Source organism: Coffea arabica, chromosome 7e, assembly GCF_036785885.1.
Source record: "Coffea arabica cultivar ET-39 chromosome 7e, Coffea Arabica ET-39 HiFi, whole genome shotgun sequence".
Classification (NCBI taxonomy): Eukaryota; Viridiplantae; Streptophyta; class Magnoliopsida; order Gentianales; family Rubiaceae; genus Coffea; species Coffea arabica.
This window is the reverse complement of record NC_092323.1, coordinates 35,855,201-35,874,634: the sequence shown is the minus strand read 5'-3', so window position 1 is coordinate 35,874,634 and position 19,434 is coordinate 35,855,201. Positions and strand designations below refer to the sequence as shown.

The following is a 19,434-nucleotide window of genomic DNA, read 5'->3' as shown; positions in this document are numbered from 1 at the left end:
CTCAGGCAAATCACACGGGAAACTTAGCCCCTGTATTTTTTCACTATATTGGTGAGGGTGCATAAGCTGAATAGTAGCACTAGATGCTTTTGGCCGCTTATCCGTGAGCTCAATCGAGCAATCACTGTCCTCCACCATGAGTTTCTACTCGATTGATTAGCAGTCGAAAGATTCAGATACCTTCTCAAGTCAAGAGTTGTTCCTGATATCAGTGAGTTCCAAAGACTGGCTGATTTCCATGGACTACCCTATGTCCCCTCCTTCCATCACTTCTTGATATACACAATTTCAGTGTTTTCCTTTCGAATTCAGCAGCCTTGGATCTTTTCAAAGCAGAAGGCAAGTACTCATCGACAGCCTTATCCCATTGCTTCTTGTGAAAGGTTATTTAATTTAACGGAGTTCAGAATTCAGATCTCATAGTTGGATTGTAGTCATGATCAGGCTGCGAAACGTAACTCGGCTGAATTTCTTTATAGAACATCCTCCATTTTAGCCAGAAGCCATGCATTTGTCAGTGAGTTCTTCATCGTTTTCCCTTGAAATGTCGATGAGACGTTTTTGGTGGATGGACTTAGAATATTCCCAAGTTTAACCTCTGCAGCCTTAAAGAGTTGATTTCAACAAGCCAGATCGATGGAGTTGAACTTTGATGTGGATTAAAAGGGTCCAAGGTGCTTCAAATATGAACATCAAGAATCAAGAAAAATGATGCAGAGATTCACCAGAATTCTTGTTGGAACTTACATTTCCATCTACGAAGCTGAGGTGATGAGAACAGCTTCTTAAAGAAAAATAAAATCAGTAAATTTCATGAAATGAAGCAGCAAAGGCAAAATCTCAACCAGTATTGCGATTTGACAAAGTAGATTTGTAGTAGACTTTCGGGAAATTATATGGAAATAGGTTTTTTTGTCAAGTATTAAACCACGGCTCTAGTTGTGAAAAGACTGAAGAAAAAATTGAGTACTAAGGAGTCAAGGACTGCAAGTCTCCTGAATACGGAGCCTTTCTCGACTACCTTCTCTGACATGCTTCTTATGGTTTTTTTCTTTTTTTTGTTGCAACAGTAGAATTCCTATAAACTAATCTAGCCTAATCTGGGAGAAGGGGGAGGAGGACTTGATGTGAATAGAGACTCTATCGAATAAAATTAATTAAGACTGCCACATATAGTGACAAACTGGTAGGAGACAAGGGTTGAATCCTTAACCTCCCACACCGCCTTGATCACTAGGCCTTTTGGCCTAGTGGCTCTTATGGTTTTTTTTCTTAGTCACTATTTTTGTGACCATTTTGGCGATGGCAAAGTAAAGTTGACTTGAAATTAGAGTGGCACCTAAATTAAAAGTTGAGTCATTGTGAGATTAAATTTCCTATGCTATTACAGATTTTGTTAGTTATGTGATTCACAATTGTTGTCATTGAGTAATATGTGGCAATTGTTTTCAAATGCTAATATGTGGGTTGCTATATATACTAATATAGAGAACTAATATCTGGCTTGTCATATAATGAGAATTTTAATGTACCAAGTAGTTGTAATATACGAAATATTGCTTAAGCTTAGTTTAGCAACAAGAGACATGATAAGCTTGGTTTAGCACCAGGAGACATGATGTGCGAATTTTGTCATACCCCTTTTCCCTTCAAATTCAGGTTAGGGAGAGATTCTCAGCAGAAGATCCTGAATCTATTTTTAGTACTTGCGTCTCCTTTTTCTCCTGAAGCAATTGAGTCAAGCGTCTCAAAATAATATCAGCCTCGTTCTCCCTTATCACTTGGTCTTGAACTTCAGCAGGAGACACTTTATTCGTCTTTACCAGCTCTTTAATTGCTTGAAGGCCGATTACACTTGTCTTTCCCTCATTTCCACCTTCTTCCTCCGGCTCTTGGAGAACTGCAGATTTGGGTGCTTGTTGATTACTTCTATGGTTTTCAACTTGGACATTTTTCTTTTTTTCCTCAAGGAACTCAATCAGGCATGCTAGTACAATTTCAGGCTCACCATTCTTCAATAACTGCTCTCCTACTTCTGCAGGAGTCACATTGGTGACTTTCATCAGCTGCTCAACAACCAAGAAGAGTGGATGATCTGTGATTCCAAGGTAATTGGAAGCAAGCAATTTGAAACCGCAGAGGGTGCAATACGACATGTGAATATGCACATCCATGCGACCAGGGCGCAATAAAGCCGGGTCTAGCTTATCTTTATGATTAGTTGTAAACACTATGATGCGCTCATCCCCACAGCTCGACCATAGTCCATCAATGAAGTTCAGTAATCCAGACAAGGTAACCTGGAAAGATGGTAAGTTAAAAAAGATTCTGCTGTGATAATCTAATTTCTCCATGGCTCTGATAAATATATGCAAGTGTCTAAGTAAGAGCCCAAGAGGCTGGCAACGAATTCAGTCAAGTGCATGAGGTTCCTAAATTTTGAAGTTGTAAAGCAAATGACTGCATTCAGATCAGATGCACAAGCACGTTCGAATATACTGTGAATCTCCAAGACTCCAACCTATGGTGCTTTACTATCGAGAAAGTGGAGACTGGAAATTGGGTACCTGGCATGGAGTTAAGACATACCGTTGTAGACGGAAATTGTTTAAGCATTCAAATTAATCGCTTTAAACCGTGGTTATCACTTTCTGCCAACTTGATGATAACATAATATACTTGATAAAGTCTTCTGGTATATGGTATTTGCCAAAGCACTCTAGTTTGTCTACGTGGCAGAGTTCATGAAGCAATGTCAACTCACACAAAGGAGAAAGTCATGCAATGGGCAAAACTAAAACAGTGCCAAGATAAAACACAGTAACACACTGCAACGCTATGTTACTCCAAAACAGCACAGATCACATTGGAAACTTACCCAGTTTTCTTGACCATACTGTTGAGGGAACATAGATGCACTTGATGCTTTTTTTGGTCGCTTCACCGTGAGCTCAATCGAGCAATCAATGTCCTCCACCAGAAGTATCGACTGATTAGCTGTTGAAATCAGATGCCTTCTCAAATCAGAGTTGGTCCTGACATCAGTGAGCTCCAAGTCATAGATGTCAAATTTTAAATAGTTGGCCATGGCAGCAACCAAACTTGATTTCCCTGTTCCTGGTGGCCCAAACAGCAAATACCCCCTTTTCCATGCCTTCCCAGCTTTCCGATAAAGCTCTTTCCTTCGGACAAAATTCTCAAGATCATCGATAACCATCTTTTTAGCGTCTGTATCCATTGCCAACGTGTCAAATGTGGCTGGATGATCAAGATCGACTGATTGCCACGGGTTGCCCCTATGTCCCATCATCCGATCGTTTCCCAACATAAACAATTTCAGTGTCTTCTTTTCAAGTTCAATAGCCTTAGATCTTTCCAAAACATAAGGCAAGTACTCGCCAATAACCTTATCCTTATGCTTCTTGTGAAAGATTAATTCATAATACCGGGGTTTGGATAACATAGTTGAATCATAGCCACCAGGCTGTGAAACGTATCTCGGTCGAATCTGCTTACAGGCCATCCTCCATTTTATCTGGAAGCCGTTAAATTTTTGGGTGAGTTCTTCATTGGTTTCCATGGAAATGTTGATTTTCTTTTCTTTTTGAGGCAGTGTGGCTCGAAACCTTTTAGTGGATGGACTTAGAATGGATCCCAAGTAAACTTCTGCGGCCTTGAAGAGTTGATTTTGGCCAAGACCATCGAATTCATCGATGACTAAGATGACTTCATTGGTGAATGCTGTGAAAAGGCGGTGAACATTGGTGAAGAAAAATTGTCTGAACTCGCGGGGAATGATATCATTGGCGACGGACCTAATAAGCATGGCGGTGGCAGCTACAGAGGCTGCAGCAGAGATGATTGCTCTGGTTGATGGTATTTTGATGTTTGAAGCCATGGCTGCTGAAAAATTTTTGTCCTTCGGGGAGTTGTTTTTCAGGAGGTTAGACCAATGGGGCTTGATGAGGTTTAAGAGGGTTCGAGGTACTTCAACTATAAAAATCAAGAATCGAGGGAAAATGAAACTCTCAACTGGTACTACTAATGGATAACAAATTGAAGACTTTTGGTAGACTCATGGAAATGGGGTTTTCTCAGCAGATGTTTTTACCAGGACTCTCAAAGTCTACTTCCCTTTCTAGATGACGTTTCTAATTAGCAACGCCTGTTTCTTCACTCAATTAAAGACTCCAGTCTTCAAGTGACATACCCCTCTTGAGGTTTTGTCCTTTCCAAGAGGCCTTTTTCCCTGCACTACCAATTTGCTGTTTGTCTTGACACTACTTTTGTGACGTAAGAATGAGAGGGAAGGATTCCATTCACCTCTTCATCAACGGGGACATCTACCACCAGTCCAAATACCACCGGTCCAAAGGACCGGTGGCTAGACTTGGTGAGATGAAAAATTAACGTTTCAAACCTTATCTTTCATCAATTGCTATAATAAATGGTTTTTTAAAAAAAATTTATATGGATGTATGAGGTATTTGTTTGATCTGATGGTGATTCAGTTCCTCTCTCAGATAGGCCTAATTGAATTTTCTTTAAATAGATTACGATAGAGTATAGATAAAACGAGGATGATAAAAAAAAAAAAATCAATGTGGACATCTACGGCTGGGATAAAGAAATGGAAACCAACGAGGGGCCGGGCTGCTTTAAATGCAGGGCACTGACAAGGACTGCATTATTGACTTGGAGTTGGGTATGGACGAATAGGTATGACAGTACATTCTGCTCATTTTACTTTGTTTATTAGGAATTGCCCACAATAGGGACAAATCTTTACGGTCCTTCAGCAGCAACCTTTTGTAAAATTTATACGAATGTGTGATGTATTTGTTTGATTTGATGATGATGATGATTCAGTTCCTCTTTCTCAAGTAGACTTAGTTGAATCTTCTTTAAATAAATTATGACAGAGTAAAATATAAATAAAACGAGGATGATAAAAAAAAAAAATCAATGTGGACACCTACGGCTGGGATAAAGAAATGGAAACCAACGAGGGGCCGGGCTGCTTTAAATGCAGGGCACTGACAAGGATTACATTATTGACTTGGAGTTAGGTATGGACGAATAGGTCATTCTGCTCATTTTACTTTGTTTATTAGGAATTGCCCACAATAGGGACAAATCTTTACGGTCCTTCAGCAGCTACCTTTTGTCAAATGCACACGGATTCGTCCAGTCATTAAAGAAATTAATAGATAATAATGAAATCTTTTCTAAAATCAGGAGAAAAACATGGAACACACGTGGAATTTGATCAACATCACACAGAATGTATCGTCACCATTTCCCTTGTCTTTTTCCTCCAACACCTCCACAAGTTTGCGATTCTTCAATGCATTATGAGAATCAGAATAATTAAAAATTTTTATCCTAAATCCAATGGGAATTGTGTAAAATGACTCTAGACGAATACATGGTTTATCATCAAAAGGTTCAAAATGTCTGAGAGGACAAATGGTATTAATTCATTCATCAAACTCAATGGCCTCAAACCAAATATTTACTAATAGTGCTCAAACTTGACATCAAAAAAGCAATGCTACCCCTAAAAAAAAATTATGAATAGACATAAATGTCCATAGGTTCAAGTCGGATGTAGCACACATTTCTCTTCTTTCGCGCAAAGTTTCGGATCTATTCATTTGAAACAATTATATACATGATGATTCTAGATAAAAAAAAATGTTTTCGTATTTCAAATTATTTTTCTAAAAGTACAACAAAATAATTAGTTTATCATACAATCAAATCCTATAATTTGAATATCCGAGAAATTTCTTTCCGAGATTTTTCAGTATCCAAGATCTTCTCAAGAGTGTTATTTTGCTACATCCACATATTTCTTCGATTGGTTCTTCCATATAATGTGAGGAATAGCATCTAGAGAAAGAGCATGGAAATGAATTTAAAGAAACTTGGAATATTTTTTCTGTTTTAGTTGCAAATGCTATGAATTAATGAAAGATTTTTTTTTAATGTGATGAATGCTCAAAGCATACATGAAAACTTTGGGGGTCATTTCTTTATAAAACATGAAAAGTACATTTCTGTTAGAAATTTTAAAGATTAAATTGGGGAAGGGGGTATTCTCCTCAACTTCAATGTTTTAAAAGGTTCATTTGTTGAAGTGCAATGATGGATGGGATAAAGTGAGAAAAATAAAATTAGGGCATGCAAAGCACACCAAACCTTAGTGGAAGCTGATGTGTTTCCTTCTCGAGAAGGTAAGACATCGTACAATTACGGCCAACAAGATTTGGTGAATGTTGCGATTGCTTCATTTCATCCTTGGTCATCAAATAGCAAGTTTCCATTTCCAAGATTTAACAAATAAACTAAACTAAACTATTTTTAAAATATTTTGACAAAAATAAATCCATATTTGACATCCATATTTGTTGTTATAAATCTTCGAGGAAATAGGATCACAGGATTCCACAGGTACTAAACACTACATTCCCTGGCCAATCCAATCCCAATGCCCATATGCGGATATCAATCACATTCATGCTTTTCCATCAAACTAATCGTTTCAAAACACGGTCCTTCTTCATGATACAAAATAACATGGCGGACACTTTACAGCAGTAGAAAAAAGAACGTGTGCTGTATGTATGTTTATTATAACATAGACTTGTATTTATTCAGTTAATATGAATTAATTAAATTAATAGACTAATTTTGAGATTCGAAACATTTTCTATTTTTAAGCATAGAAAAAATAAAGTCTCATGAATATTGCTTGAAATGAGATCTTTTCATCAAACCTTTTACTATATGATAAGTATAATACAGCTTTGTGGAAGTGAATCACAAAATTCAGCCTTACAATTCCTATACGCGTACATTGTTGCTTAGACAAATTTTTAATTACCTGCCACTTCATGAGCGTCATTGATTATGCGAATCCAAGTAATGAGAAATCAATCTAAGGTGCCATATCACGTGATAGTTACAAAGAATGAATTCATGACAAATGTACTAAGAAAAAGTCAAAACAAAAAGCCAACAGAATCTTATTTATTTTTTATGGGCACGCTGTTTCATTGAGATTAAAATATATCACTTGGGGTCTCCAAAATAATGCAACCTTTAGAATGCAACAATTGAGGTTTCACCTCAGATTTAACTATCATTTTATAATCATTACAAACCTTTCCTGATCTTTCCTTATTGCAGCCATAACTTTGAGTCTAGTTTTTATAAAACTATGGGACTGAGCCGTGACCTCGGCTCAGAATCTAAAGGATTAGCACAAAAATACAGTCCAGGATGGCACCCCCAAAAATGAGCCCAAGGTAGTCGACTAATGTGACCTGATTGACGTGACTTGATCCAATCTGATATATTAGGAGAACGGGCAGGGACGGTCATTAGAAGGACCGTCTCTAAACAGTGCACGGTCAAGATTTGGTCCAAAAAAATTGTACGGTCCAAATCACTTTTTATACCTCGTTTTTAACAACATGTGTGAGACCCACAAAAATTTGTTTTAAAGCTAAACGTTGTGCAAACAAAATTATGCCATGTACAAACAAAGTTACGCGGTGTGCAAAATGCACAAAGCCGCTAGGAACTGCCCGTGGTGCGATATATTAGGGTAATAAATGATGCTGAACTAGCCTATCCTACAAAATCAGCCTATATGCTTACTTTCCTATGAAGAGTGACTCTCGCTCTGATATAAATATCCTTCCTCCGCCTTCCCGTTCAAGTAATTGGATAATCCTAAACTCTTTTATTATCAAATTCAAACACACTACTCATAATTGAAAAGTTATACAATTTATTACAACAACACAAAGAATCACAAGAGAGAGAAAGATTATTTTTCCCTAATATCAGTCTTGAAAGCTTGTAATTAATACTGACAAAAGTCTTTCTTCAATTTTGGAATTAGTCCTTATACAGGTGCTAAAAGATGATGCTTTATTAGCTTTCAACGGTCAAGCATAAAATGCTCCAAAAACTAGCCATTTGGAATATTGGACGTTTGACAATTTAAAATCCATCCAACATTTGCGGTTGATAGTAGGTTGAGGAGTTTTGTTTACAAGGAATTGGATGCCTGATTCTTCATAATGTGTCTAATCGACAGAACGAATCAATCAGTTTCAACTATGATCAAATAGCAATGATTCAAAGCACTTCTTTTTACACTATTTTAGATTTTGAATTTTTCAGATAGTAGATAGGAGGTTACTACGTCCGACATGAGTGTCCGTTGGTTTGTCGTAATCTGTCGAACATCCAACACTGATATTAAGCACCCCACAGTTTATAAAAACTACTATTTCTTTTGTTTCAAAATTTTGTGCTTCCCAACTTGTTAATAACTTGCCTTTACACACTTTTTACACAAAATCATTAAGACTAATCATTATTTGTTTTGTATAATCATTAAAACTAGGGATCAAGTTCAACATTCTTCTCCTTTTTTATGATGACAAATCAAATGATGATTCATCTTGTAAAAAGAAATTGTGGAGAATGAACTCCCCCTCAACATGAGAAACATCACCAATTAAACTCAACATTCTTCTCCCCCTCAATTCAAGAATCATCAATTAAACTCAATATTCATCTCTCCCTTAATTCAAGAATTATCAATTAATCTCCCTTTTTGTCATCAATCAAAAAGAAAAATATCTGATATAGCAAGCCAACACAAATATAGTAAATGCACATCAAGTTATCAGCAACGCAGCAAGCTATTATCAAAAGTATCAACGCCAATGCATTAGCTCATCACCAAGTTAGCAATCATCAAAAGAACTAAGATATTAAGAAGGTACCAAGGTAGCATCAAGTTCAATATTGAACATCAAGTTTGAAACAATTCATTAACACATCAGAAGAAATTAACAAAGGTACTCTGGAATGATCAATGCGTGCAACATCCTAAACTAAAAATGAACCCCTCTATGATGAACCTAACATGACTACATGTCCTAACAATATCTAAGATGGCGACTGGTGAAGAGGTCTTCACCGAACAAGTTGAAAGTATTCTTCTTCAGTCTCCTCATCTTTATTAGGATCAGCCAACTGCAACAGTTGGGTGGATGGACCCACAACATCACGAGAGGTACCGAGAGGTCCTTGTTGCTCCATTGGTGAAGGGATCAACTATGTGGGAACTTCTTCTTGCGGGGTACTTATCAATAGAGCCCGCATCCTTTAATATTGTTTTTCTTTTGCTTCAGTTGCATTACCAAGTGTAGACCATGCTCAAGGAAAGTCATGTGATTCTTCAAGTCATGCAAAAGGGCAATGATTTGGTCCAAAAAAGAAGGAGGTGGAGCTGTAGAACTAGGACCAATAGAAGGTGGAAGAGATAGAGTGGAAGTGTGAGGACATTTGGAGGGGCAAGTGCAAGGGGAAGGGGAAAGTGGATCATGAGTTCGTTTAGATCGACCGTCAATCATAGCCTCTTTGTGGTACCATGACCCAACAAGGAATTTGAGATTTTTTCTTTTAAAATAGTTTTAGTGAAAAATGGGTGAACTTTCTTTTGAAGGTTGGCTAATGAAAGGAGTGTTAAAATGTCAAAAATAGAAGTAAAAAATTTTGCATAAAGGAGTTTCCTACAAGAGTCTATGCCAACCTTATTTATAAAACGACATATAATGAATCCAAAATCAATCCTCAAATAGAACTACATTTACTAGTCATGTAAAAAATAGCCTTAAACTACATTTACTAGGTTTGGAGAGAGTACCTAAGGAAGCTAAAACTCACAAAATTATGTCCAAGAAGAGTTTTAAGAATTTGGGGGTTTAGGGCAAATCTCAATTTTTTTAAAATTTTGGATGGTTTTGAATGAAATTTTGTTGAGAAATGAGGTCTTGTAGATAGAGATTTGATTTTTGAGAGCAATTTGAAGTAATTTTGAGTTTGAAGGGAATAATTGAAGTGAGGATTGGAGCTAGGGTTAGTCTTTCTTCGTTTGAAACTTTGAATGAAAAGAGAAGAAATGAACTTCCAAGAGCTTAAAAACATGTTTGTTTAGTGTTGGACATCTAAACGAAGTAGTTGTGTGTCCGACACCTCCGTTCGACCCTGGAAACTTTGAAAAACATTTTAAAAGCTGTCAAACATTCGTTCATAATTGTTGGACGTCCAATAGATGTCGACATAGAAAAATTTAAGAAATTCTTTTCAAAAAGCTCAAATTTGATCTTAAATACACAAATTGATCCAAAGGCAATGCTTTTGCAAAAATATCTACTATTTGATCTTTCGAGTAAACATAATTTATTCAAATTTCTTGTCTTTGATAAAATGATACTTAATATCTATATGCTTGATTTTAGAATATTGAATGGGGTTTCCAGTCAAATTAATGGCACTATTTTTATCACGAAACTTAGGCACACAATCATATATCAAACGAAAATTAAGCAAAGTATGTTTCACCCTCAACAATTGAGCATAACAAGCCCCCATGGCAATATACTTGGCTTCCAACGTGGACTGCACTTTATTTCTTACTAAACCATGAAACTAAGCAATTATCAAAAAAATAACATGTACCACTAGTGCTCCTTCTATCTACTCTCCAGCTGACAAAATCCATATCGAAATAGCCAACTAAATCAACATTCTTAGACTTACGAAACCATAAACTGTATTTCAAGTTCCTTTCAAATATCTAAAAATTCTTTTGATGGCCATAAGATGGGATTCCTTGAGACATGATTGAAAACGAGCTCAAATACACACAACAAACATACTATCTGACCTACTTGCTATAAGATAAAGTAAACTACCAATCATATCTCTATAACACTTTTCATCTATTTTAGTACCTTGTCAAGTTTTGTGGACGTGCATACTTTGGAGTTCCCACCTGCCTTGATTCTTCTATCCCAAATGGGTTGAACAATTCCTTTGTGTACTTGGTTTGATTGATGAAAGTTTCCTCTTGAATTTTATGGATTTAGAGTCCAAGGAAGAAGTTCAACTCTCCCATCATACTCATCTCAAATTTCTTTTGCATTAGCATAGAAAAATCCTTGTACAAGCTTTCATTAGTACCACTAAAAATAATATCATCCACATAAATTTGTACAACTAAGAGATCATCCAAGCATGACTTTATAAATAGAGTAGTGTCAACATTTCTTCTATTAAAACTATTTTCAATTAGAAAATCACTTAACTTTTCATACCATACTCTAAGAGCTTGTTTTAAACTATACAAAACTTTAGAAAGTCTAAAAGCATGATTTGGAAATAATTTATTTTCAAACCTTGGTAATTGTTCAACATAAATTTCTTGATCAGTAAAACCATTTAGAAATGCACTTTTAACATCCATTTGAAATAATTTGAAAATTTTGAAGCAAGTAAAAGCAAGAACATTCTAATTGATTCTAATATATCTACAAAAACATTATATCAATTCCTTCTTCTTGAGCAGACCCCTTAGCTACTTATCTATCCTTATTTCTAATAATTTTACCCTTATCATTTAATTTATTTTTAAAAACCCATTTAGTGCCAATTATAGTGTGATCTAGAGATCTTTCAACTAAAGTTCATACTTTATTTTTTTTAAGTTGATTAAGTTCCTTTTGTAAGGTTATAATCCAATCATCATCTTTCAAGGCCTCATTAACATTCTTAGATTTAAATCGTGAGAGTAAAGCAAAATTATCTAGCAATGGCCTAGTAAAGGAGCGAGATTTTACTCTTTCTGATGGATCACCTATAATAAACTCTTTTGGATGATTTTATGCAAACTTCCAAACTTTAGGAAGTTCTTTAGGAGTTTCATCATCCTTCTTTTCTTCTTCTACTTCCATATTTTGTGAAGTGTCCTCCTTTGATGTCTTTGCTTCATTTTCAGTGGACAATTCTTCAAGTTTTTGTTGCAAACCTACATCATCATCTTTACAAATATTTTTTGTAGCAATATCATTAGTTTCATCAAATGTAATATGAATAGGTTCCTCAATGACAAGTGTTCTTCTATTATAAAGTCTATAAACTTGTTTATCATTTGAATAATCTAGAAAAAATGCCTTCATTCATTTTCTTATCAAACTTATCAAAGTGTTCTTTGATATTCAAAATAAAACATTTACAATCAAATACTTTAAAATATCCAACAATTGGTTTTTTACCAAAAGGAAGTTCATAAGAAGTTTTGTTTAAAATAGATTGTAAAAGCACTCTATTCATAACATAAGAAGTCGTATTAACTGCTTCGTCCCAAAAGTATTTTGGTAAATAACATTCATTAATCATGGTTCTAAGAGCTTTCTAAAGAGTTCTAATTTTTCTTTCAACAATATCATTTTGTTGAGGAACCTTAGCAGCCGAAAATTCATATGAAATACCATTATGGTTACAAATTTCGGAAAAATCACAATATTTGAATTAGATTCCATTGTCACTCCTAATTGTGAGAACTTGCAAAGTTCCTCATATTTTCTTAAAATTTCCTTTTATTCTGAATAAATTACTTTATAATATCTTTACTACTCATTTACTCCCTCAATAGTTGTAATAAATAATAGAATTAAGAGTTTTACCCTTAGTTTTATAGTTAGGATAAAATAGGGTTTTTGCGTATTTTGGTAGTGTGATTAATTGGTGAGGTGTGTACTAAATTTGATGGTTAAGAGTGAGTTTTAGATAAGATAAAGTGTGTGATTAGAAGTGTTAATAATAAGTTAGTGAATCATAAGTTAAAACCCTAGTATGCGCGAGTTAAGGAAAAACGGTTCCAACCGACGTGCACCGTTTACTACCGATTGAATACAGCACTTGAACACTACTTTATTACCTTAATCTCCTTGTTTTTAATTGAGCTAATTAGCTTTTAATTAACCCTTAAAGTGGCCGAAAATCTTGACCAAAAGAAAGAGGGAAAAAGAAAAAATTTTGAGATTTAACCATGCGGCGACACTTGGTGAAAATCCAACCAACTTTGACTAAACCAATTTCCTTTCTTCTTATCTTTCCCTTGGCTTTATTTCTTCTCCATTTTCTTCTTGTTGGCTAAGAGTGAGAGGAAAAAAAATAGAGAAGAAAGCTTGCAACCTCAGCCCTTGAATCAAGCTTGTTTGAGTGAAATCAATAAAACCAAACCGATTAAACTTACCTCTTAGTGCTTGGAAGGCTTAGTGTGCTGAAATTTTGGGAAGATAGTGGTTTGTTTCTCACTTGCAAGAAGCTTTTGGCAGGTATAAGGCTTGAACTTGCTTTTCTCTTGTTTAATCTTGCTAAAGTTGGTATAGAAGTTCTTAATCTTGGCTTGTTATGGTTGAGTTTCTAGTTTTGATGGTAAGGTGGAATTTTCAGCTAGGGTTTGCAATTTTCAGTTTTGATTAATGTTGTTTATCTAGTATATGATGATGACGAGCTTGGATATGGATTTGGGGTAGTGATTAAATGCATGAATGTTACTTCTAAGTATTGAAACATCGAATTTCAGCTTAGCAAGAAGAATTCCAGCATTTGTAGTGATTCTGCCCTATTTTTGGACCCAAACTGACCTGCATATTCGTCCATAATAAAGGCCAAATCAGTTCTTTCCCAAAACATAAAAGTTGTAGGGAATTGAGTTAAATTTCTACCCAAAAAATTTCAACTCAATCAGAGCACTGTAACTTGTGTAATGACTAAAATACCCCTAACTGCCCAAATACCCTGTTTAACCGACAGCTTTCTGGTTTTTCTGAGATTTCAATTTTTGACCCTGAAAACGCGAGAACTGGTTGTCAATGTCTTCATAGAAAATGTAGGTCTATGTCTTATCTTCGAAAGTCCATAAAATTGACCTTGATCCAATATACTTAGCTATAGTTACGACCAAAACACCGAAGGATGACAAAACTGCCATTTATCAGTTCTTCTTTAAACTGGTTTCCAGCTTTGGTCCATGGTGATAAGTTATTATTTGGTTTGTTTGGTTGATTTGGAGGCCTTGAATAGATGAATGTTGTTGGTTATCACTTGTGGTTGGATTGGAGGGTTGTTGGCTTATGAATCCAAGTTGTACTTGGATGGGAAAAGTAAGAAAATAGGGGAAATGCTACCCAAATTTCTATTACTTACTCTTATGAATATTAGTGAGATGTAAGGTTTGATTTTAGAGTTAGTTGGAAAGTGTTAGTTATATCTAAGATGAAAAGTGTTAGTTTTATCTCGAAAACTTTGAATTACATTAGCTCACTTCAATTTGGGATTGGTTATTCTTAGGGTTTGTCGGTGATCAAGGGCATAATCCGGAAGGAAACTTTTGACGTTATTTTGCTTACACTGTGAGGGTTCTTTGTATATTGTGCTTCCAATGACTATGTGGATTGTTGTGAATGTTTGCTTGAATGTTAAATATTTTCAATTATTATTAAATGAATTTTCGATAGGCAAGTGTGTACTTTATCGCACTCGACCTAAGTTAACATGAAATTTTCAATGATTAAATGATTGAATGCTACTTGTGCATGAATGTAAGCCTTTTGGCTGAACTGGGCCTTTGCCCTTCATTGCCAACCAACTCGAGCCAGAAGCGGACTCAGTCAGGCGGCTGGTGACCCTGGGACAATGTTTTGGTATACTCGAGTATGACCACGAAGGTTGGTGGAGAACTGGCCAATGAATTGGTTAGTAGCGGGAAATGAAATCAATGAATGAATGTCAAGAACCCTGAAGGAGTTTTCACTTGCAAAAAAAAAGGAAATGTTTTCTAATATTGGAGGGATAAGGAAAATGATTGGCGAATGAATGAACGAATGGCTCCATATGAGCATGTATCCTTTTAATGAGTGTGTTCTCATTGCTTTTATATTATGAATGTTTAAATTGTTTATATTGCTTGATTACTTGTTTGGGAACCTTACTGGGTTTTTATCTCATTCCTTTAGTTTTTGTTTTCCTTACAGGGGATACGAGTGAGGGCGTGAGACTGGTATAAGCTAGCATAGTCTAGTTCTTGAATTTTTACGATTGTACTCGCGCTAGTACTTGGTTAGGGTTGAATGTATCTGGAATTCACAATTTTTGTTATATTTGGGATTGTATGAATGTTTGAGATAGAAATGAATGTAAGTATACGTTCCAAGTTTGAAGAACTATGATTTCACTTATATTGAGGTTATACCTTATTCTATTTGAAGAGAGTGAACGAGTCCTGGCGAGAGTTGGGCAAGCGGTCCGCTAAACCTTGGGGTATGCCCTAGGGGGAGGTGGGGTCGTCACATGGCAACATTTTGCTTCCTTTTTGTTTTAGCTAATTTAAATCCCCCCAAAAACAATTGGTACTTTGTTTAGATTGTTTAAAATTCAAGATTCGTAGCTGAACAAATTTCTTCTCCTTTTTTTTAACGCAACAGCCAAGTAACTCAGATTCAAGGAAAACTAGGGTTTTGCACTTCTTACTTAACCTGATGAAGATGTAGTTCAAGGTTTCCAAAAGAATCCGAATTTTTGTTGCAAGTTATTCAAGATTTGTAGAGTGCAATCCAAGAAGTCATGAAACACATTGAAGTTCCCAAGATTTCCCAAAACAGCTCAAGAAAGTGTTCAAGTTTCCCAAATTTCTAGCTAAAGTTTCAAGAAGTTCAAGAACCTAGTTTTTTTGGTCTTCAAGAATTTCAAGATTGATATTTGTACAATCAAGAACTTTAAGAAAAACTAGAATTTGATCTAAGAAATTCAAGAACAAGGTACCTATAGCTACACAAGTCACGAGTAATAAAAGTTGTGATAGAAACCCTAACTTGTTTCACGGATTTCTTCATAACAAGACACGAATATAAATTTTTTTTTCAACTGAACCATGGAATTAAACAAACAAATTGACACACTTGGAACTCCAAAAAACGTGAAGAACAATGAAAAAATTAACACCAACAAATTTGGGCAGAAATTAATGACAACCCGAGATGCAACAAGGAACAACACCCTAATTACTCTTCTATAATTAACCACAAATTGAAACCAAAAAATGCAAGAACAAATGCAAAAATATATTAATTCAGATGAATAGTAATGCTATAGTATGATGAACAGTAATGCAATAGGAATCACGAGCAGTAATTGCTATAATACATGAACAGTACCCAAAATTTTTTTTTCTCGACTAAAATCCAAATTGAAAAATAGGAAATTACACAAAAACACAAGAAAAGAAAGAGATATAACCTAGTATTTGTCAACCCGCTCTGATGTCAGATGATACGAACTCCATCTGAGACGAAACCCGTATTTCATAAAGCTCCGGATCTAGATGAACAATCCCTAAGGTTTGGCAGTGGGAAACTTACATCCAATTAATTCTAGGAGTCACAAACATGTTGATACGATTTCAAACCGTAACTATTCGAATTAAAGAACCAAAGTTACAAGATAGATGGCACCACAATTCAACGTGATCTTGAATTGATAAACTGGTTTTGAACACCCGACACTCTCTAAGATGTTCAAGGGAACGCTTCCAAGAAGCCAAGAGAAAATTCTCTCACACACACGTGTTTGCTGAAAAAACACTTGTCTTCCCTTAATGAAAAACATTTAACCCCTTTTTATAGGGTTTTAAGACACGAAATCAACTCAAACTAGGAAACCCTAATGACAACTCATGGCCTTGTGTCTTCCCAAAGTTGGCTGACTTTAAAGCTCTTAAAATAACTAGGAAAACCATGACTAAACAACTTAGAATTGACTCACTAACAAAGACTACCAATCGAACTACAATATAAAACTTATAACAAATGACTAAGCTAACGCGCCTACGCCTTCTCGGACGCAAGTTTTCTGGCCAATATCTTGATCAACCCGAATGACATTAACAATTGAGGATTCTCCTTGGATAAGACTTTCAATCATCTTGGAACCTCCAATTGCCTCTTTGAATAGCACAAATGTCAGTGTTAAGTTGATTGGCCAGCTTGGCTTGCGAGCTAGTAACGAACATGGACCCAAATTGAATTGGATCATCTTGAACTTGACGAGTAGCTTGCATGTCCTCATCAATTTCTCACTTTATTTTTTGACCAAGTCTTGCTTCCATTTGCCTTTTGAGAGGTTGGAGAATTGATTGTTATTATTGCTTGATCCTTCTCTCCTAAATCTCCTTTTGTTGGAAAGGACCTTCTTGAAACTTTTGGTAAGTAAAGCAAAGTCGCTTTCATTATATTCACATCTCTCCATCGATAGAGGTCAAATCATTTTCCTCTTGAGAAGTTTTGAGAGTAATGCTTCTCTTTACTTTAGCATCTTCCTCCTCTTGAATCTTAGATTTGAGATTCAATTCATAGGAGATTAGTGAATTAATAAGAAACTCAATAGATATGGTATTTAAATCCTTAATCTCTTCTATAGCTGTAACTTTACTTTCCCAATCTTAAGATAAGGTATTCAAGTTTTTTCTATTTTTCACACCTAAAGTATATTCTTTACCTAGTACTTCTTGATCTTCAATAATGTCATTGAATTTATAATACATTTTTGTCAATATTTTCCTATGGCTCCATTTTGAAAGACTCATATTTAGTGACAAGTAAGGATTTCTTTTATTCCCTAACATTATCACTTCCTTCATAAATTTCTCTCAACTTATCTCACATTTCTTTAGTCGTTTTACACCCCTTTACTCTAGTAGATTCATTTGCATCCAAAGTACTGTACAACAGATTCATAACTTTAACATTCAAGGTGAGATTTATTTTATCTTGAGCACTTAATTCACTTCTAGTTTTAACTCTAGTTCTACCGATTTCTCTACTTTCAATGGTAGCCTCATAAGGATCTTCATTCATAATATACCACAATTCAATATCAATTGATTGCAAAAATATTTCAATTCTTTCTTTTCAACTAACATAATTGACACCATTAAACATGGAAGATCTAGTAATGGCTTAACACTCTAAAAACAAAGCATTATTAGTGGCCATGATCTACTTCTAAGCCAATTAAACTTAATCTCTATGAGACTAAATTCTGATGTGAATGGTAAGGTTCAAGCAACCTAAGATAGGGATGAATTAGTTGATTAGAAACTTAAGCATGATTAATACAATATTTGCTTAAATGAATTTACAAAGTTGCCTAGGTTATCAATCAAGCAATTGAGCGCTAACCTAAAGAGATGGTAGAATTAAAGTAACGAAAGCACTTAAACAAATAGAAAAGAAGCAATAAAAAATAGGGAATAGTAATTGCAAACCATACTAATTTCCAAGTTTTGACTCAAATTTGGAGTTGTATCCACTATTTAGTTTCTTCAATTTGATAAAGCAAATCAATCTTGTACAATGGAAGGGTCTCTTCTTGCTCACACTAAACTCCTTCTAGTTAAGCCAAGAAGTTTTACAACTTGCCAAATCAACCCTCACAAAACTGCAAATTGAATGCATTTACTCACTATGACGCCCTTACATCTTCTTAGAGCAAACCCTAAGGTATCAGCGGGGGGACGCCTATCCAACTCTCGTCAGGATTCACGCACTCATTCTAGCTTAATAAAGAATCTCAAGTCAACCATCGACTTATAATTAAGAAATATTTCAAATATACAAATCCAAAATCTCCCAAGACTACCATTACAATTACAATCCAAAACACCCAAGTACAACAAAATTTGCACTTTAAAAGTCTCCAATATCATACAAAAGGTATACTAGCTTCCACCAAAACCGCTAGTCTAGAATCACCAACTTCCATCTCCAAATCCTGTTAAAGAAAACAAACTTAAAGGGATGAGCTAATGCTCAGTGAGGCCAAGAAAATCAAGCAAGCAAACAAGTAGCACCAATCAATCGAATAGCATACTTGAAAGCAACTTTAACATGAACTTTCATTTAAGTGCACAAGTAGGAAATAAACACACATGGAAGGATACAGGAGCTCTCAGGAGTTATTTCCACTTCTCCACCGATTCAAGCCATTTGGGGTTGACTCTCCATCAACTCAAGAAGCAACATGACCATAGCGCTCCATTTACTTCCTCCATCCAACATAACACTCACTTAGATCTGAAATCAAACAAGCATGAGGTGGTGATACTATTCGAGTATGCCAAACGAGATCTCAAAAGATCAATCTATAATATTTCCCAAGGTTCACCAAGCTTCTCGACCAAGCCCTTGTCGGTTCGAGTTGCGAGGTTAACCAATGGGTTGGGTTGTCCCCACAAGTATAATTAGTCTATGAGACAATGCTCCAATCGACTTAGAATTGTTCATAACTCTGAGTCAGTATGAGAAACACCTCCCATCCGAATAGGGTGTGGTACATGCTGCCGCTCAGAGAATCAATCATAGCATTGAGTCGGTATAAGAGGCACCTCCCACCTAAATAGAGTGTGGTACATGCTGCCGCTTAGTACTCACGAGTTAAAACATGTTCGAGTACAAGTGCAAGTCACAAACATTTATGTAGCACGTATCATTTAATCAAGAG

At 35.6% G+C, this 19,434-nt stretch overlaps 1 protein-coding gene across 1 annotated transcript; it reads right to left on the bottom strand.

The window, feature by feature from the left end:
• Positions 1 to 1,477: 1,477 nt before the first annotated feature.
• Positions 1,478 to 4,228, bottom strand: LOC113701085 (AAA-ATPase At3g50940-like). The gene is made up of 2 exons (XM_027221573.2): positions 2,879 to 4,228; positions 1,478 to 2,300 (listed from the first exon to the last, which is right to left on the bottom strand). Exons 1-2 carry the CDS (start codon positions 3,896 to 3,898, stop codon positions 1,656 to 1,658), a joined length of 1,665 nt encoding a protein of 554 aa, XP_027077374.1. The 5' UTR covers positions 3,899 to 4,228; the 3' UTR covers positions 1,478 to 1,655.
• Positions 4,229 to 19,434: the final 15,206 nt, after the last annotated feature.

What these genes read in the sequence shown, in the direction of transcription:
- LOC113701085 (XM_027221573.2), bottom strand. Translation starts at nt 3,898, where the DNA reads ATGGCTTCAAACATCAAAATACCATCAACCAGAGCAATCATCTCTGCT. An exon ending in AGTATGGTCAAGAAAACTGG is followed by an intron (nt 2,301 to 2,878) that starts GTAAGTTTCCAA and finishes CCATCTTTCCAG; the next exon opens with GTTACCTTGTCTGGATTACT.